This window comes from Solanum stenotomum, chromosome 3, assembly GCF_019186545.1.
Source record: "Solanum stenotomum isolate F172 chromosome 3, ASM1918654v1, whole genome shotgun sequence".
Taxonomy (NCBI): Eukaryota; Viridiplantae; Streptophyta; class Magnoliopsida; order Solanales; family Solanaceae; genus Solanum; species Solanum stenotomum.
Genome location: NC_064284.1, coordinates 20,498,217 through 20,512,834, shown reverse-complemented (window position 1 = coordinate 20,512,834; position 14,618 = coordinate 20,498,217). Strand labels below are relative to the sequence as shown.

The 14,618-nt window shown below is 35.4% G+C and overlaps 1 protein-coding gene across 3 annotated transcripts; it reads left to right on the top strand.

Annotated features, from left to right (window-relative positions):
* The first annotated feature begins 5,383 nt into the window (after nt 1-5,383).
* LOC125857858 (probable transcriptional regulator SLK2) lies at nt 5,384-13,398 on the top strand. Of its 3 annotated transcripts, XM_049537510.1 has the most exons (11): nt 5,390-5,469; nt 6,460-7,600; nt 7,686-7,817; nt 8,155-8,203; nt 9,962-10,176; nt 10,258-10,326; nt 10,905-11,005; nt 11,568-11,661; nt 11,820-11,889; nt 12,049-12,633; nt 12,712-13,398. In XM_049537510.1, exons 2-11 carry the CDS (start codon nt 6,662-6,664, stop codon nt 13,122-13,124), a joined length of 2,667 nt encoding a protein of 888 aa, XP_049393467.1. In that variant the 5' UTR covers nt 5,390-5,469; nt 6,460-6,661; the 3' UTR covers nt 13,125-13,398. The 3 variants fall into 3 exon arrangements, with proteins under 3 accessions (XP_049393466.1, XP_049393467.1, XP_049393465.1); XM_049537509.1 differs by having other exon boundaries at nt 5,384-5,469; nt 6,530-7,600; nt 12,049-13,398; XM_049537508.1 differs by having other exon boundaries at nt 5,391-5,469; nt 12,049-13,398.
* The last annotated feature ends 1,220 nt before the right edge of the window (nt 13,399-14,618 follow it).

Genomic DNA, 14,618 nt, shown 5'->3' with positions numbered 1-14,618 from the left:
CATTGCGGAAAATAACTCCATAAAACCTGAAAGTCATAGTAGAAAAACTTCAAAATATCTAGAATAAGAAGATGCAAACCCAACACAAAAAAAACATTAAGTCTAAAATCTAAAATGTCTATATCTGAAAAAGATGGATAACGAGATAAAGAAGAATCCATGGCAGCCCGAAAGAAGTAGCTTACCCTTGAGTTTAGATGTCTTGTTTTTCACAATTGAGGTCTCAAAGCAACCGCCTGAATATGCCATGTACTCCACAAAGAAAGAGCAAGTACAATATTAATACACAAATATCATGTACCGGTAGGATCATAAGCCAAGTTCCAAAACATGTATGTAAACAAATAACTACATAGCAGTAATATAGGTCAACAGTCACAACATAATGCAGATTCCCAATCACCACCTTAACTTAACCAATGCATGAAATTAGAAATGAGCGGACTGTGTTGAAACTGGAGATATTAAAGTAGGTTGAAATAGAAATTGAGTTGAGTTCTGACCTGCCCAAGTTTACTTTGGGCTCAAATGGGCTTAAAACGGGTTGGGTCTTGACCAACCCAATTTAACCCTTAATCTCAATAATTTTATATATATTTTTATTTATGTTTTATAACCACAATTTGAGTTTCAACTCAAGAATTTTTTTAAAAAGAAGTTACAAATGGATAGATAAATCCTAAAAGATATAAAATTGATAGTAAATCATACCTTCAATATAGGAACATACATTACATCAAATGCAAATAAAGAGTCTTAAAACGGTTTGAAATTGAAGGTTAAATTGGGCTCAATTAATGATTCTCTTAAAATGGGTTAAGGCTTGAATAAGTTGAGATTGAGCCCAATTCAAATTATCTTGAGTCTAACCCTTAAAATTCTGGGCAGGTTATCTATGGTTGAGCACATTTTTTACACCCCTACATGAAACATATCCCATATGATCACAAAATGCACATATTCAGTGTTGTCATAGAACTCACACACAAACTGTTAGTATACTGGTGCAGTACCGAGCCAATCAGTGTTAATATTTCATATTAGGCGTGGTATTGGAGCCAAACATTAGTATCCTATATCGACGCGGTACTCGAGCCAATCATCAATCAAATCACAAACATCATGCGCAATCACAATCACAATGAACAACCAACTTGAAATCACAAGTAAATAATCAGGTTCATTCCATGAGATTATCACATGAAGTCACTCCACATTAACTTTCTTGTTTCCTCCACATGCATTGAACAAATAATACTACAACACAGTTTACATGCACATATTACATATTTTGAAAAACAAACAAACCCTCGTCTACCTCGAATCAAGCGTTGGAAACTCTAAGAGCCTGAACTTTCCATTTTTGTAATGCCTCCACGTTTTTTTGTCAAAACAACTATAAATCAAACAATAATCAATCAATAATAACCTAAGGATACCCGGATTATGATCAAATTCTAAACCCCATGTCATGCTCATGATCATTCTATCTAACAAGCTAAGGGTTCTTTCCACCATTAATGCAAATTAAAACTCTTCCTCAAGATTATCAACCTCAATTCTAAGGCTCGAGAATCAAAATACAAGTTGGGGAAGTAATTAACTTACCTTTATGGAAGAGACTGTGGGAAAATTGAAAAATTGTCCTTTCCAATTTCAAGAACAAAGTTGCAGAAAATAAGAGGTTTTGGGAACTTTTCTGCACAAAATCCCGACTGACCCTGCTAGAGTGGCCCTACTCGCTATAGCGGCCCAATCAACTATAGCGGGAATTTATTCATCCCGCAATAGCCGCGGACCCCCGCTATAGCGATGTGACACCTGCTATAGCAACTTGCACTGAATAGAAACTCGGAATTCTCTTCAAAAGTATCCCATTTAAAACACACCTTCGAACCCTGATATTTTAAACCAACATCTTTACGCCAATTCGATATCGAGAGTTTTACTAATCCGAATTCGATTCTGAATGGCCCTATGAATTCTGTAATGTCTTAGTACTAGAAAACGTGACCCAAACTTAGACATATCACCCAACCTTTTCCCGAATTATCCTAGACCTCAGGTGACTCAAATTTCATTTGAAACTTACTTAGCCTAAGATTTTTCAAGCCACTATCTAATTTTTTTTTACCCAAATCTTTCACCAATAATCTACCCATAACTATCAGAAAGGATTGTTACACTTTTGCACAATTCGTCAATGCCGTAATCATCTAATTTGTGATCCTTTGCTATGTATTCTAATTAACATCAGATCAGAGAACCATATTTTAGGATATAAAATCATAGTCCAAAATATGTAGGGTTTTTTTTTCTTAAAGACAACACACATTTTTGTGTGTGTAGATAAACTCAATCCAAAGCGTATACAATTTTGCCTTCTAGAAAATTAATTATTTATTTATTCCAAGTTCATAAATTAATTAGGCATATCATAGGCTATATATTTAATTATCGAGGTTATCAATTGCATTAATTCGTAATATGAATAAATTAACCCTCCAAAGAAAATTATAAAATATTTACCTGGAAAAGAATATAATTCCACTCCTCAATTATCTTCTCGTGTTAAATTTATTGATATCAATTAGTAAATTAAATTTCTGGTAATTTAATTCATTTATTAATTTAATCATTTACACTCATGCTTAACTCGTTTTATGTGATGGAGTAATATTTATGCTTAACTCTTTTCATGTGATAGAGTGATATTTAGCTTATATCATTTTTATAAAATAAGGCAGTTAGTTTGTTTCATATAGGGGTGTACATGACCGGATTGGTTCGTATTTTTCAAATATCAAATCAAACTATTTGTGTAAAAATTTTAAATTTATAAACCAAATCAAACTAATAAAATTCAGATTTTTTTCGAGTTTTTCAACCTCGGGTTGGTTCGGGTTTTTCAAATACCAAACCAAATCATTGTGTCGAATTTTTAAATTTATAAATCAAACCAAAATAATAAACCTCGGATTTTTTTTCCAGATTTTTGGATTTTTTCGGTAAAGTTTGCATACAAACATATAATTAACTTGTGCTCCAAAATATTTCTTTCGTCCAACCAAAATACAATTATCTAAGATGTTTCTTAAAAAATAACACAAAATATGAGATGAGTATTGATGACACAAAAATATTCAATAAAAAATAATAATGAAATCATTATATAAAATAAATATTGCAAAGTCATAATGAAAATGATCATAATTTAAAAGTACTAAATCATGCTAAAATTATAAATTTAATAAGTATTAGTTACATCACTAAATATTTAAGGAAAATTAAAATTAGATTATGTATTTTAATTGTCTAAACCAATGTAAAACTAAAGAACAAATATTCAATATTATTGTCATTCTTAGTGTTGAATTGATTTTCTTTTTGCATTAGTATTAATTTGATTTTGATTTAAGTTTTATTATAATTATCAACATCTATGAACTATAATCCTTATTGGACCATTCCGAATTCTAAGTTTTAAACTTGAAATAATATATTAAAATATAAAATCTATGAAATTGTATAAGAAATATTTTAAAATTATATCAAAGTAAATATTTTTATGTATAAAATAAAATTTTAAAATTACATATATAATGTCGGATTGGTTTGGTCTCGGGTTGGTTTTTTTTAGTTAAAACCAAACCAACCCAAATATAGTCAGGTTTTTTTTCCCAATACCAAACCAAGTCAAATCAAACAACTAGTCGAGTTTTTTTTTCGGTTTGACTTAATTTGCGGTTTGGTTCGATTTTCGATTCGGTTTTGTATACCCCTAATTTCATAGTTGATAGTCGATTAGGTTTAACCCTTATGCTGTTTTTAGTATACACAACTTCTCCCAGACAATAACGACTTTCTTAGAGGTTTTACAACTTCCAATTCAAAGAACGTGCAATAAATATTAGTAAATAATTTAGTGATTTTCTTTGGTAGCAAAATAACCTCAGACCAATATGTCTCCATTCGAATATGTACCATATATTAACTCCTTAATTAATTTTAAATATTATTAAGATAATTAAATAATAATTTAAGAAGTATAGTAAATGACAATTTTGTCTATTATGAAGTTTTTAATAAAAGGTAAAAACTCTAATCAACATCTCTAAGGACCTTCATGCTTTTAAAGTAACTAATAATGTGTTTTAATTATAAAATAAAAACTAAAAATAAAATTGTGATTATATATATCTGGATCAATAAAAAAATTTATGTCATACAAAACTCCTGAAACACATAATGCTAATACGGATGAGATGAAAATCCAAAGTAAATTATTGAAGCACTTTCTAGTCTTCAAAAAGATAAAATTCACTCTAAATTATAATTAAAATTATTTGTGTACGATTTGAGATTGAGCTCGCTTGAAAATCGCATGCAACAAACCTACACTTCCAAAATAACATAAAACCAAACATCATAAATGTTTGATATTGATTATTAAACCACAACTTCTTCCTCTAGGTCTTACCAGAATGATATGTATAATTTATTTAAATATCAACATACATATATCCATCCATCGATGATTGATCAAAAATTTAAGTTGGCCTCCTCAAAACTTAACTAGGCAAGTTATTATCCTCCTTCATTTTTTTTCTAAAATTAAAATAAAATCTGAAATAGTAAAATTATAAAAATTATCTTACTATCGTTCTACAATAAAAATAAAGACTCCTAAACCTTAAAAAAGTATGCATGTTATGCAGCATGTGTTACACGAATAACAAACTTTACTTATAAATAGCAAAACTGGTATAGATCTTGGATCGTTTTAAATTTAATGATACAATAATTTTAAACCTAAAAGGTGCACAAAGTGTAACAATGAATAATCTCATTTTGTGTAAAGATTAGTTTAAGATGATCAGGTCGCTATTTTTATACATTTCTTTAAAAAAATGTATAAACATTATATATATGCACTTCTAATTTAAACCTTCATAGAATTTTATTTCCCATCAAAATTGACAGAAAAAAATGTAAAAATAATAATTTTATTTCTTAAAACAATTAACTATATAAGGAAATTTCTATATACATGTACCAAATTTTAATATTTCTAAGAATCATCAAAAATATTACGATCAAACGGTGGGGATGGTTCCACCTTTAGCTGGCATGACTGTAGAGAATCACTGCCTTAAACGAGACCTACATTGTTAAATCCTCCGTTATAAGATCAACCAACAAAATGACGCCACGCGTCTAATCAACCCTACGGTCTCGTATCACCCACCGTACGATCAAAGCACCGCCTACGTGATCTTATTACAATTGCAACGTGTCCATTATCAACCGGCTACAACCGGTTTTGTAGGGTTAAGTACTGGTCAAGCCGGTCATTTACCTGGACAATTCCCGCTAGGTATAAAATTCGTCATCGAAGTTTTTTCCGATTAATTAGTCCCTAAAATCTATCGCTCTCTCTTTTCTCTCTCTGGTTTTTGCTCTTTCAAGGTTCGTAGCTCTTCCCTTACACTCTAGTTTTTTTTTGTTTCTTCTCTTTTTTCATTTTAATTTATGTTGCTTTAAACTTTTATTTTTATTTTTTATGTTGGTTGTAATTGTTATTAGCATGATTTTGATGAGCTGCAGAATGAGAAATTATGTGTTGTTTGTTGTGTTGCTTTATCTTATGATGTTAATTTCCAGTGGGGTGAAGCTGATGCTGCTAATCAGAAGATGAATTAATGTTATAGCGATGTTTCTTGTGTTGAATTTGTACAAGATGCGAATAATTTTTACTGTTGTACCAAATTTTGGGGGTTGGGTGGATGCTAAAAATGTTTGATTTTGAGTGTTTGTTTGATTTCACATTTTCCACTGGAGTTTCTAATTAAAGAGTATCTGTGTTTAAGCCAGGAAAAAAAAAGAATCTGATTTTTTCCTATTTATTTTTAGTTGTTTGTAAGATTAGGGTTTTGATGGATTTTTCTTCCTTTTTTGTCTGTATGACTACAATGACGATGTAGGGTTTCGATATTGGCTCTCTTATACATGCACTTAAACACTTTTTATGTCGTGTTCTTCACCTGGTTGATACATGGTCTTTGTAGTGGCTCTAGGATTTTCACTTGGGAGGTCCAAAAATTAAAATGTAGTACCATTTCAAGTTTTGAACTTGGAATCTCAAGGTAAATTTTGAACCCTCTAAACCAATTAGCCTACCTCTTGTCTTGTGTTCAGGGATTCAAAATCTATACATATATATATATATATATACCCAAAAAAAGTAAAAAATTACTTTTATATATACAATGTAATTTTTTGCAAAGGGGGTTTGGGTGAAACCCTCCGGACCCCTTAATCTGCCCCTGGTAGCTGCTAGGATAGGAAGTTTTTACTTTTATTCAATGCTTGGTATGTCAAATTGGGTTCTTCATAGGTATTATTGTTGTTACTTTTTTCTAAAAAAATGATATGTATGTAAATTTTGTCACTACACAGGACAAAAAGATCTCGTGCTTCATTTGGTTGGCAAGGATAGTAATAAAATCAGATGATTTGATGTTTCCAGATTGCTTGATGAAATTTTGAAGGTTATATACAAAGGCTTAAATTTAGTTCTGCACTCTAGAGCCTGAAATAACATAAGGGCTAAGCACTGGAGAGGTACTTGGATTCCAGCCACCAGGGGATTGTGCCTCCAATGGCGCCTTCTCGTGTGGCTGGAGGGATGGCACATTCTTCTTCAAGTTCTGGTATCTTTTTCCAAGGAGATGGGCAGTCTCAAGTTGCGGGAAATTCTCACTTGACTTCATCTTTTGGGAATTCATCAAATTCACTACCTGGAAATGCACGGTCAAGCTTGGGTCCTCTTTCTGGGGATGTCAGTAATACAGTTTTGAATAGTGTAGCAAGCTCAGGTCCTAGTGTTGGGGCAAGTTCATTGGTTACGGATGCCAATTCAGGACTTTCAGGGGGTCCCAATCTTCAGAGAAGTGCCAGCATTAATACGGAGTCCTACATGCGGCTGCCTGCATCACCATTGTCATTTTCTTCTAATAACATAAGTGTGTCTGGTTCATCAGTCATGGATGGATCCTCAGTGGCTCAGCAAAGCTCTAACCAAGATCCCAACTCTCAACAACCTCAACATAATCAGCAGCGTCACGGAACTTCTAGTGCCACCTCTTTGCCAACATCTCGAGTTGGGCAGGTTCAGCTGGGTAGCGGTCAAGGCCTTAGGGTTCCAGGATCATTCATCCAGGATCCAGCTGCTTTGTCACAGATGCAAAAGAAACCGCGGCTAGACATCAAGCAAGATGATGTTATGCAGCAGCAAGTTCTGCAACAGTTGTTGCAAAGACAAGATCCTGTGCACATGCAGAACCCCAGTCCTCAGTTACAAGCCTTGGTTCAGCAGCAGAGGCTGAGGCAACAGCAGCAACAGCAGCATCAGTTGTTGCAGTATCTTCCACCATTGCAGAGAGCGCAGTTACTGCAGCAACAGCAGCAACTGCAGCTAAGGCAACAAATGCAACAACAAAGTGTGCAGCCTGTATCAGGAATGAAGCGTCCCTCTGATGGTGTCTTGTGTTCTAGACGGTTAATGCAATACTTATATCATCAGCGGCAACGACCTTCTGTGAGTGACTTTGTTTCTCGTTGTGAAGACCCATACAGAACACGTTCATGCATCTCATTTCTGTTTGATTTATCATGTCTTTTAGGATAACTCCATTGCTTACTGGAGAAAGTTTGTCTCTGAGTATTATTCCCCACGGGCAAAGAAGAGATGGTGCTTGTCATTATACGAGAATGTTGGGCATCATTCACTTGGCGTGTTTCCACAGTCAACTATGGTAATGTTTACCATCATGGATATTTTCTTTGATTTAGTTTTTCGTTTCTAGAAGTTAGAAATTGGTCTATCACCACTGCTGTTGGTTTGTGCTCTTTTTGTTCAACGTTATGTGCTATGCTGAATGCTTGGTTGAGAGAGAGTAATGTATTATCATATGGTTGGGGTTATAACTTATATCTGTTGATGATTTTGTTCTCGTGATATTGTCCTGCTTGCTTGATATAATATGATGTCTGGTTTTCCATTACTTTAATTCATTTTTTCCTTAAACTTATTCCATAAGCAACATATTCTAATTATTTTTCTTACTCTTCCTTTTTTTTTCGGGGCACCAGGATGCATGGCATTGTGATATTTGTGGCTCAAAATCAGGCAGAGGATTTGGTAAGTGGAAACAGTTGTCAATTAATAGTCTATGATTTGAAGCTGACACATCACTAGGTTATGTCATGTTATAGATACCATCAATTCTATTGCTTGTGTTCTATCAGCTAGTAGTCATTCTTGACATAAGAGTTAAATCACTGTTTATGTAGGAAATACAATTGCTTTACTTTGAACTTGAGAACATTTCCTTAGGGCTGGAGGATGTATGGGGTAGGATTGGTGAATATAACTTGGTCTGCATGGAAGTTAAATTTCAATTTGTATCAGACACTCTATCTACATAATTACACTCTATATTGTCTAGTTTCACCTCAGTGGGGGGCCATAATGATAGTTGATGTGGTATTTCTTGGATCAAAAGGAACTGTTATGAAACAAAGCTTCACTTTACCCTTTGAAGAAGAAGGGTAGAATTCTTGGAGGAATTGACACTTGGAAACTGCATTAGATGGAACTGTGTAAATGTGGCATTAAAGAATGCATATCCCTTGCTAAACCTGAATGTTGCTAGTAGAATATGTAACAGTGCATGTCCCAATTAGAATATCAATAAATTCCTAACTTGGAACTTTAGTGTCAATGTCTCTTGAGCACCAAAAAGAAGAAAAAAAAAGGAAGAAAGGTGTAAACCTATATTTGAAATCTTAAGATGCTCATTTATACAGTATGGTCTTGGTGGATTAGTATAAGTGCTAGAAATGTTGGTGGATAGTGCTCTTGAAGTGTTGCTTTAGAATTGTAAATATCGAATATACGAGACGTAATATCTTATATACATTTAAAAATAAAATAAAAGGTCACAGGTGGGTCTCAGTGACTATTTTATTCAAATTGAAAAGGTCTTGAAATAAAGCAAAAGCACTAAAATTGAAAAGCAGATTGGTAAAGTGACTTTGCCGACTCTTATCTTATATAATACATTGATCCTTGGCCCATGGAATTGTCCTGTGAATATGCATTGCTGGTCTCTCATCCTTCCTTTGTACCTTTAGTTGTCAGAATATGTGGAAACCGATAATTGTAAAGCCTCTTAAGGCATCTGACTCGGCAACCATGGGACTATGCGGTGAAGAGGAGGAACTAAACAATGAACATAGATGGAAAACTGATTTATAATTGATAGAAACATTACAGGGGAATTGTGTTACTGATCAGGAGAAGAGAATTAGATATTAGTACACGGTGAAATCAGCGACTAAATCTGATTCTGCAACTTAATTGACATGGTTTCTTACTTCATTTTTGGAAAAAAAAAAGAAGACATGTTTTTTACTTGATATATTTCTCTTAATTGCATTTTTTCATCGCTTCTTCATTTAGCTGTTATTTGTGTTTATAGTTACCTTTTCTTGCATTACTGGAGTGTTATCTTTCTTTATCAGCTTTTTTCAATTGCTTTAGTTGCTTGGTGCTTAAAGTCCCCGCAGACATTGATTTTTTCATGCTATCTGTTCTTTTTGCTTTGGTTGCTGCCTGTAAACATTATTGGAAATTAGAAGTATGAGCTTCTTAAAGATTGTGAGAACAACATAGTTATTGTTTATTTAGCTACAGGTGGCAGAGCTTTAAAAGAGCGGCAAGCTTGTGTTTGGACATGCATATGAAGTCATGATTTCAAATGATGATTCCAACTGCGATTTGGAATCATGATTTCAAATCCCAAAATTTTCCCAAAAAAAACATGATTTGAGGTATGATTGCATAGTTATTAATACCTGATATCTGACTTGCTTCTTTTTTGGTGGTCTTTAACAGAGGCAACTTTCGAAGTTCTTCCCAGGCTGAATGAAATCAAATTTAGCAGTGGTGTCATCGATGAACTCTTGTTTTTGGATTTTCCGCGCGAATGCAGATTCCCCTCAGGGTTAATGATGCTGGAATATGCAAAAGCAGTTCAGGAAAGTGTATATGAACAACTTCGTGTGGTTCGGGAAGGTCGACTCCGAATCATTTTTACCTCTGATTTGAAGGTACTGTAAAATCCAGCTGTGACCCATGAGTGCCTAGTTTACTTAATTCATTTATAGCTTTGCTTTTCTGCTTTTCCTCAGATATTGTCGTGGGAATTTTGTGCTCGGCGTCATGAAGAGCTTCTTCCGAGGAGATTAGTTGCACCACAGGTAATGAACTGAATTAAATTTCACTGGTTCTAGCTCTTCTAAGCTTTTTTTTGGTTCTTTCAGTGAACTTTTTGGATCATCCTCAATATGAAGTTGCATTTTAGGGTTTTTAACATTTAATACGTTCACTCATTAAGATTGCCAAGGGTCTATATCTTTTTTTTTCTTTGTCCAGTATATCCCACGTGCAGGTGTTTGTTTCTCATGTTGAATGTGTATGCGGTTTTGTGGCTTTTTGGAGTAATCAATGTTTAGAGGATTTCTAAATTTTGTTTATATGGCCACCTCCGATTGTTTCTTGAATGGAATCATGCAACTAATATATTGGATATGTGTAATCTGTTCTACTGTTCTGTATCCTGGTGATTTGATTTGACTGGGACAAGCCTGAGTAAAACCCTCTTTGCTGTGGAGGTCCTGGAGATTTTCACTTTGGAATAGAATGAGATGATTCTAATTGACCCGATCCACCAGATGCGCAATGATCCCTTTCAACTTAGTCTTTATGACTCAGCTGACAGCGAATGAAAAGCAATTTCAGTGTTTAGAACTTGCTCTCATAACTTTGTTTTTTGTAGGTAAATCAATTGCTGCAGGTTGCTCAGAAATGCCAAAGTACATTAACAGAAACTGGACCTGATGGAGTTTCTCAGGAGGATTTACAAGCAAACAGCAACATGTGAGTGAAAAGCTACCCATCCCTTCCCCCCTCCTCCCAAACACCCACCCACACCCACAAAAAAGGCTCCTTGTCTGATTTTGTTTCACTTTCTCAGTATGTAATTCATTTTGTTTCTCCTTTTGCTTTAGCTTGATATCTAGTTCCTGTCTGTCTACTAATTTGTGTATATGATTCCAATTTCTGCTGTGAGTGGTGTCTGTTACTGTATTTTGGGCTGTCTCACTTAGATGTACCTCATCCTAAATGATGAACCCATATTAGTATATGCATTCCAGTGTACGCTTGTAATGACTTTCTATTGCTCCTAACAACTAAGATAGGCCCCTAAAAAGGAGTTTGTTTGATTTTCAAGTTATAGAGAACCACCTGATGAGGACTTCTTTTGAACTACAAGCTTCCATTATGTCTGTTTTTGTAATACCAGGAGTTCGTAGTGGTAAACACATTTCTAACCAGAGAGAATAAACTTCTCGTTAATTTCAGGAGATGTATTGTCTCTTATATCTGACAATTGGTTTGAACTATAATCTCATGTCACATTTTTTATGTTGTGCGTTAGGGTCGTCACGACTGGACGTCAACTTGCCAAGAGTTTGGAGTTACAGTCACTTAATGATTTGGGATTTTCCAAAAGATATGTGAGATGCTTACAGGTATGTTTGGATGAGTATGGGATGGGAAGATAGACTTTTTGGGGAAGAAAACATGAGGACTATAATTTTTCTCGGTCCATGTATAATTAAGTGTTAAGTCTTCGCTTATCTGGTTTTCTAATGTTTTAGTACTTGATTCTTTGACATATGATGTTCAGATCGCTGAGGTCGTGAATAGCATGAAGGATTTGATGGATTTTTGCAGTGAGCATAAAGCTGGTTCCATTGGTAAATAGATTTGTTTCTTTTTATAATTTCGATTGTAGATGAAACTAAAAATATCCGTCCTTCCCCATTATTATCTGTACCATGATAGTGTTTAACTTTTAGCATGTTTTTGGCATGTTGAATTCTAAATAAAGGATTACTGCTCTGCTTGTTTTGCAGAGGGCTTAAAGAGTTTCCCGCGACATGATAACACAGCCAAATTTCAGATGCAAAATATCCAGGAAACAGAGCAGCAGGTGGGTAATATTCAGGGTCTGCCAACCGATCGCAGTGCGTTGAACAAGCTTATGGCACTGCACCCTGGGCTTAATAACCAAATCAGCAATAACCAGCACATGGGTGGTCGGGGAGCTTTAAGTGGCTCTGGACAAGCTGCTCTTTCGCTGTCAAACTTCCAAAATTCGCTTATGCGGCAAAATTCAATGAATTCAAATACAAATCCAACCCAACAAGATGCGTCTTCTTCTTTCAATAATTCAAACCACTCTCAATCTTCACTGTTGCAAGGGCCCAATGGTATGCTGCCAGGGACAGTGCAGAACTTACCTGTCAGTGGGTTGTCAAGTACCAATCTGCAGCAACAACAGCAGCAATTACTGAGTAGCGGTTTGCTCTCGCAAAATCAATCTCAATCCTCGCAAGGAAGCCAGGCCCTGCAGCAGCAAATGATCCAGCAGCTCCTCCAGGATATGAACACCAACAACGGTGTGTCTGGAGTTCAACAGCAGTGCCTTTCTGGACAGAGTGGAGGTGGTAGTGCTTCGAGGGAAGGGCTTGCATTTGGCAACAATGGGTCTGGAGTTCAACAGCAGTGCCTTTCAGGACAGAGTGGTAGTGCTTCGAGGGAAGGGCTTGCATTTGGCAACAATGGTTCTATAGCTGCTGCAACATCTTCACATGGGCCGGGGAGCAGTTTAGGACCCACACCGGGTAGAATCTACAGTTTTAAATCTGCATCCAACTGTGAACCCTCTGCATTGGCTGGCAACAGTGGTTTCAGTAAAAAAACTCCAGATTTACCCCGAAGTTACAGTTTCAAATCAGCATCCAACTGTGAACCCTCTTCATCGGCTGGCAACAGTGGTTTCAGTCGAAAAGGTCCAGATTTGCCCCCAAGTATGCATGTGTCAGATGATGATATTCTTACCCCTGAGATGGTACAAGAATTTGCTGAAAATGGTTTTCTTAGCAGTGATATTGACAACAATATGAGTTATCCTGGATGGAAGGGTTGACTTGCTTGCTCCTTGGGGGGGTTTTGGGGGTTGATGAGAGATAAAAGTACTGCTAATATACCTTTGTACAGGTTGCTTGTGTTAGATTTTTGTTTCCTTGTGATTCTCCCCTATTTTCTAGTTTGAGGCTGTTGTGGTGTTAATCACTTGCACTCTTTAGGTATTCAGCCCTTGTTTCTTTGCTTGTTTACACCTTGAAAGTCATGCACAAGTGTAATCTATGGAAAATGTACTGGACAACAACATTATCAACTGCTTACTGATCTTCTGTTCAGTTCATTGTTTGCTCTTTGGTCTGTTGATGTGGGTGTGAACTTCGTAGGGATATCTAAAAACTTCCTATCAGGCAAATTGATGGAGCGCATGGAACTTGAAAGATTTCTTCAGGAGCCTTGCCTTTTGGCTCTCTCTCTTTCCATTCGCTGTCGTGATTCGCGTGGTATATACCTTTTAACTTAACTGTCTCTACCATCACACATATAAGGATCGATCCAACTCAACTTATGTAAAAATGAAACTATTCGTCATATGAATGTTTCTACTAAGATGACCCAAACTATTTTATGCTCATAGGATACTCCTAAACTTCAAAGAAAGAGCTCGTATACAAATTTGATGCACGCATATATCATAAGTTTTTGTAAAGCTATAGTAATAATGGTATACATGGTCGAGGGGGAGAAGCATGGGTTCACCTGAGTTCACACTCCATCTAAATACGCGCTGATAAGGACAAAATGGCAGGAGAGTACATCATATAGATTTAAGAGAACTCAATTTTTTTTTAAATAGATTCAAGTATCTTGGGCTTACAATTTAGGAGAGTAGGGATATCGATGGTGATATCACACATTTTATTAATGCGGCGTGGATAAAGTGGATGTGTGACCATACTAAGTGTGATAAGATTAGGAATGAGGATATTCGGGATAAGGTGGAAATGTCCTTTGTGGTGGATAAAATGAGAATAACGCAATTGAGGTGGTTTGAACATGTGAATAGGAGATGCGTAGATGCATTAGCAAGGAGGTGGGAGAGGTTGGTTATAGAAGGTACGAGGAGAGCTAGATGTAGGCCAAAGAAGTAAGGGGAGAGGTGATAAGACAGGATATGACACAACTTCAAGTTTCCGATGACATAACCTTAGATAGAATTGTGTGGAGGACACGTATTAGGATAACAAGTTAGTAGGTAGTGTAGGGTTATCTTGCTTAGGGTGGTTGGTGGTTACCATTGTACTAGTTGTTTTAGTGTAGTTCTAGTTTTTGATATATAGTATTGTTTGTTCTTGCTTTCAATAATCTGTCTAATATGTCGTTTCTTAATTATCTCACTATTCTATTGTTGTCTTTGCTCCCTTATGGTAGACTTTGCACCTTTTCCTTGTTGCTTACTATCATTTTCTCACTAACTCCTTTTTCACTTGAGACGAGTGTCTTTCGGAAACTACCTCTATACCTCCACGAGGTAATGATAAGGTCATCGTACATTTTA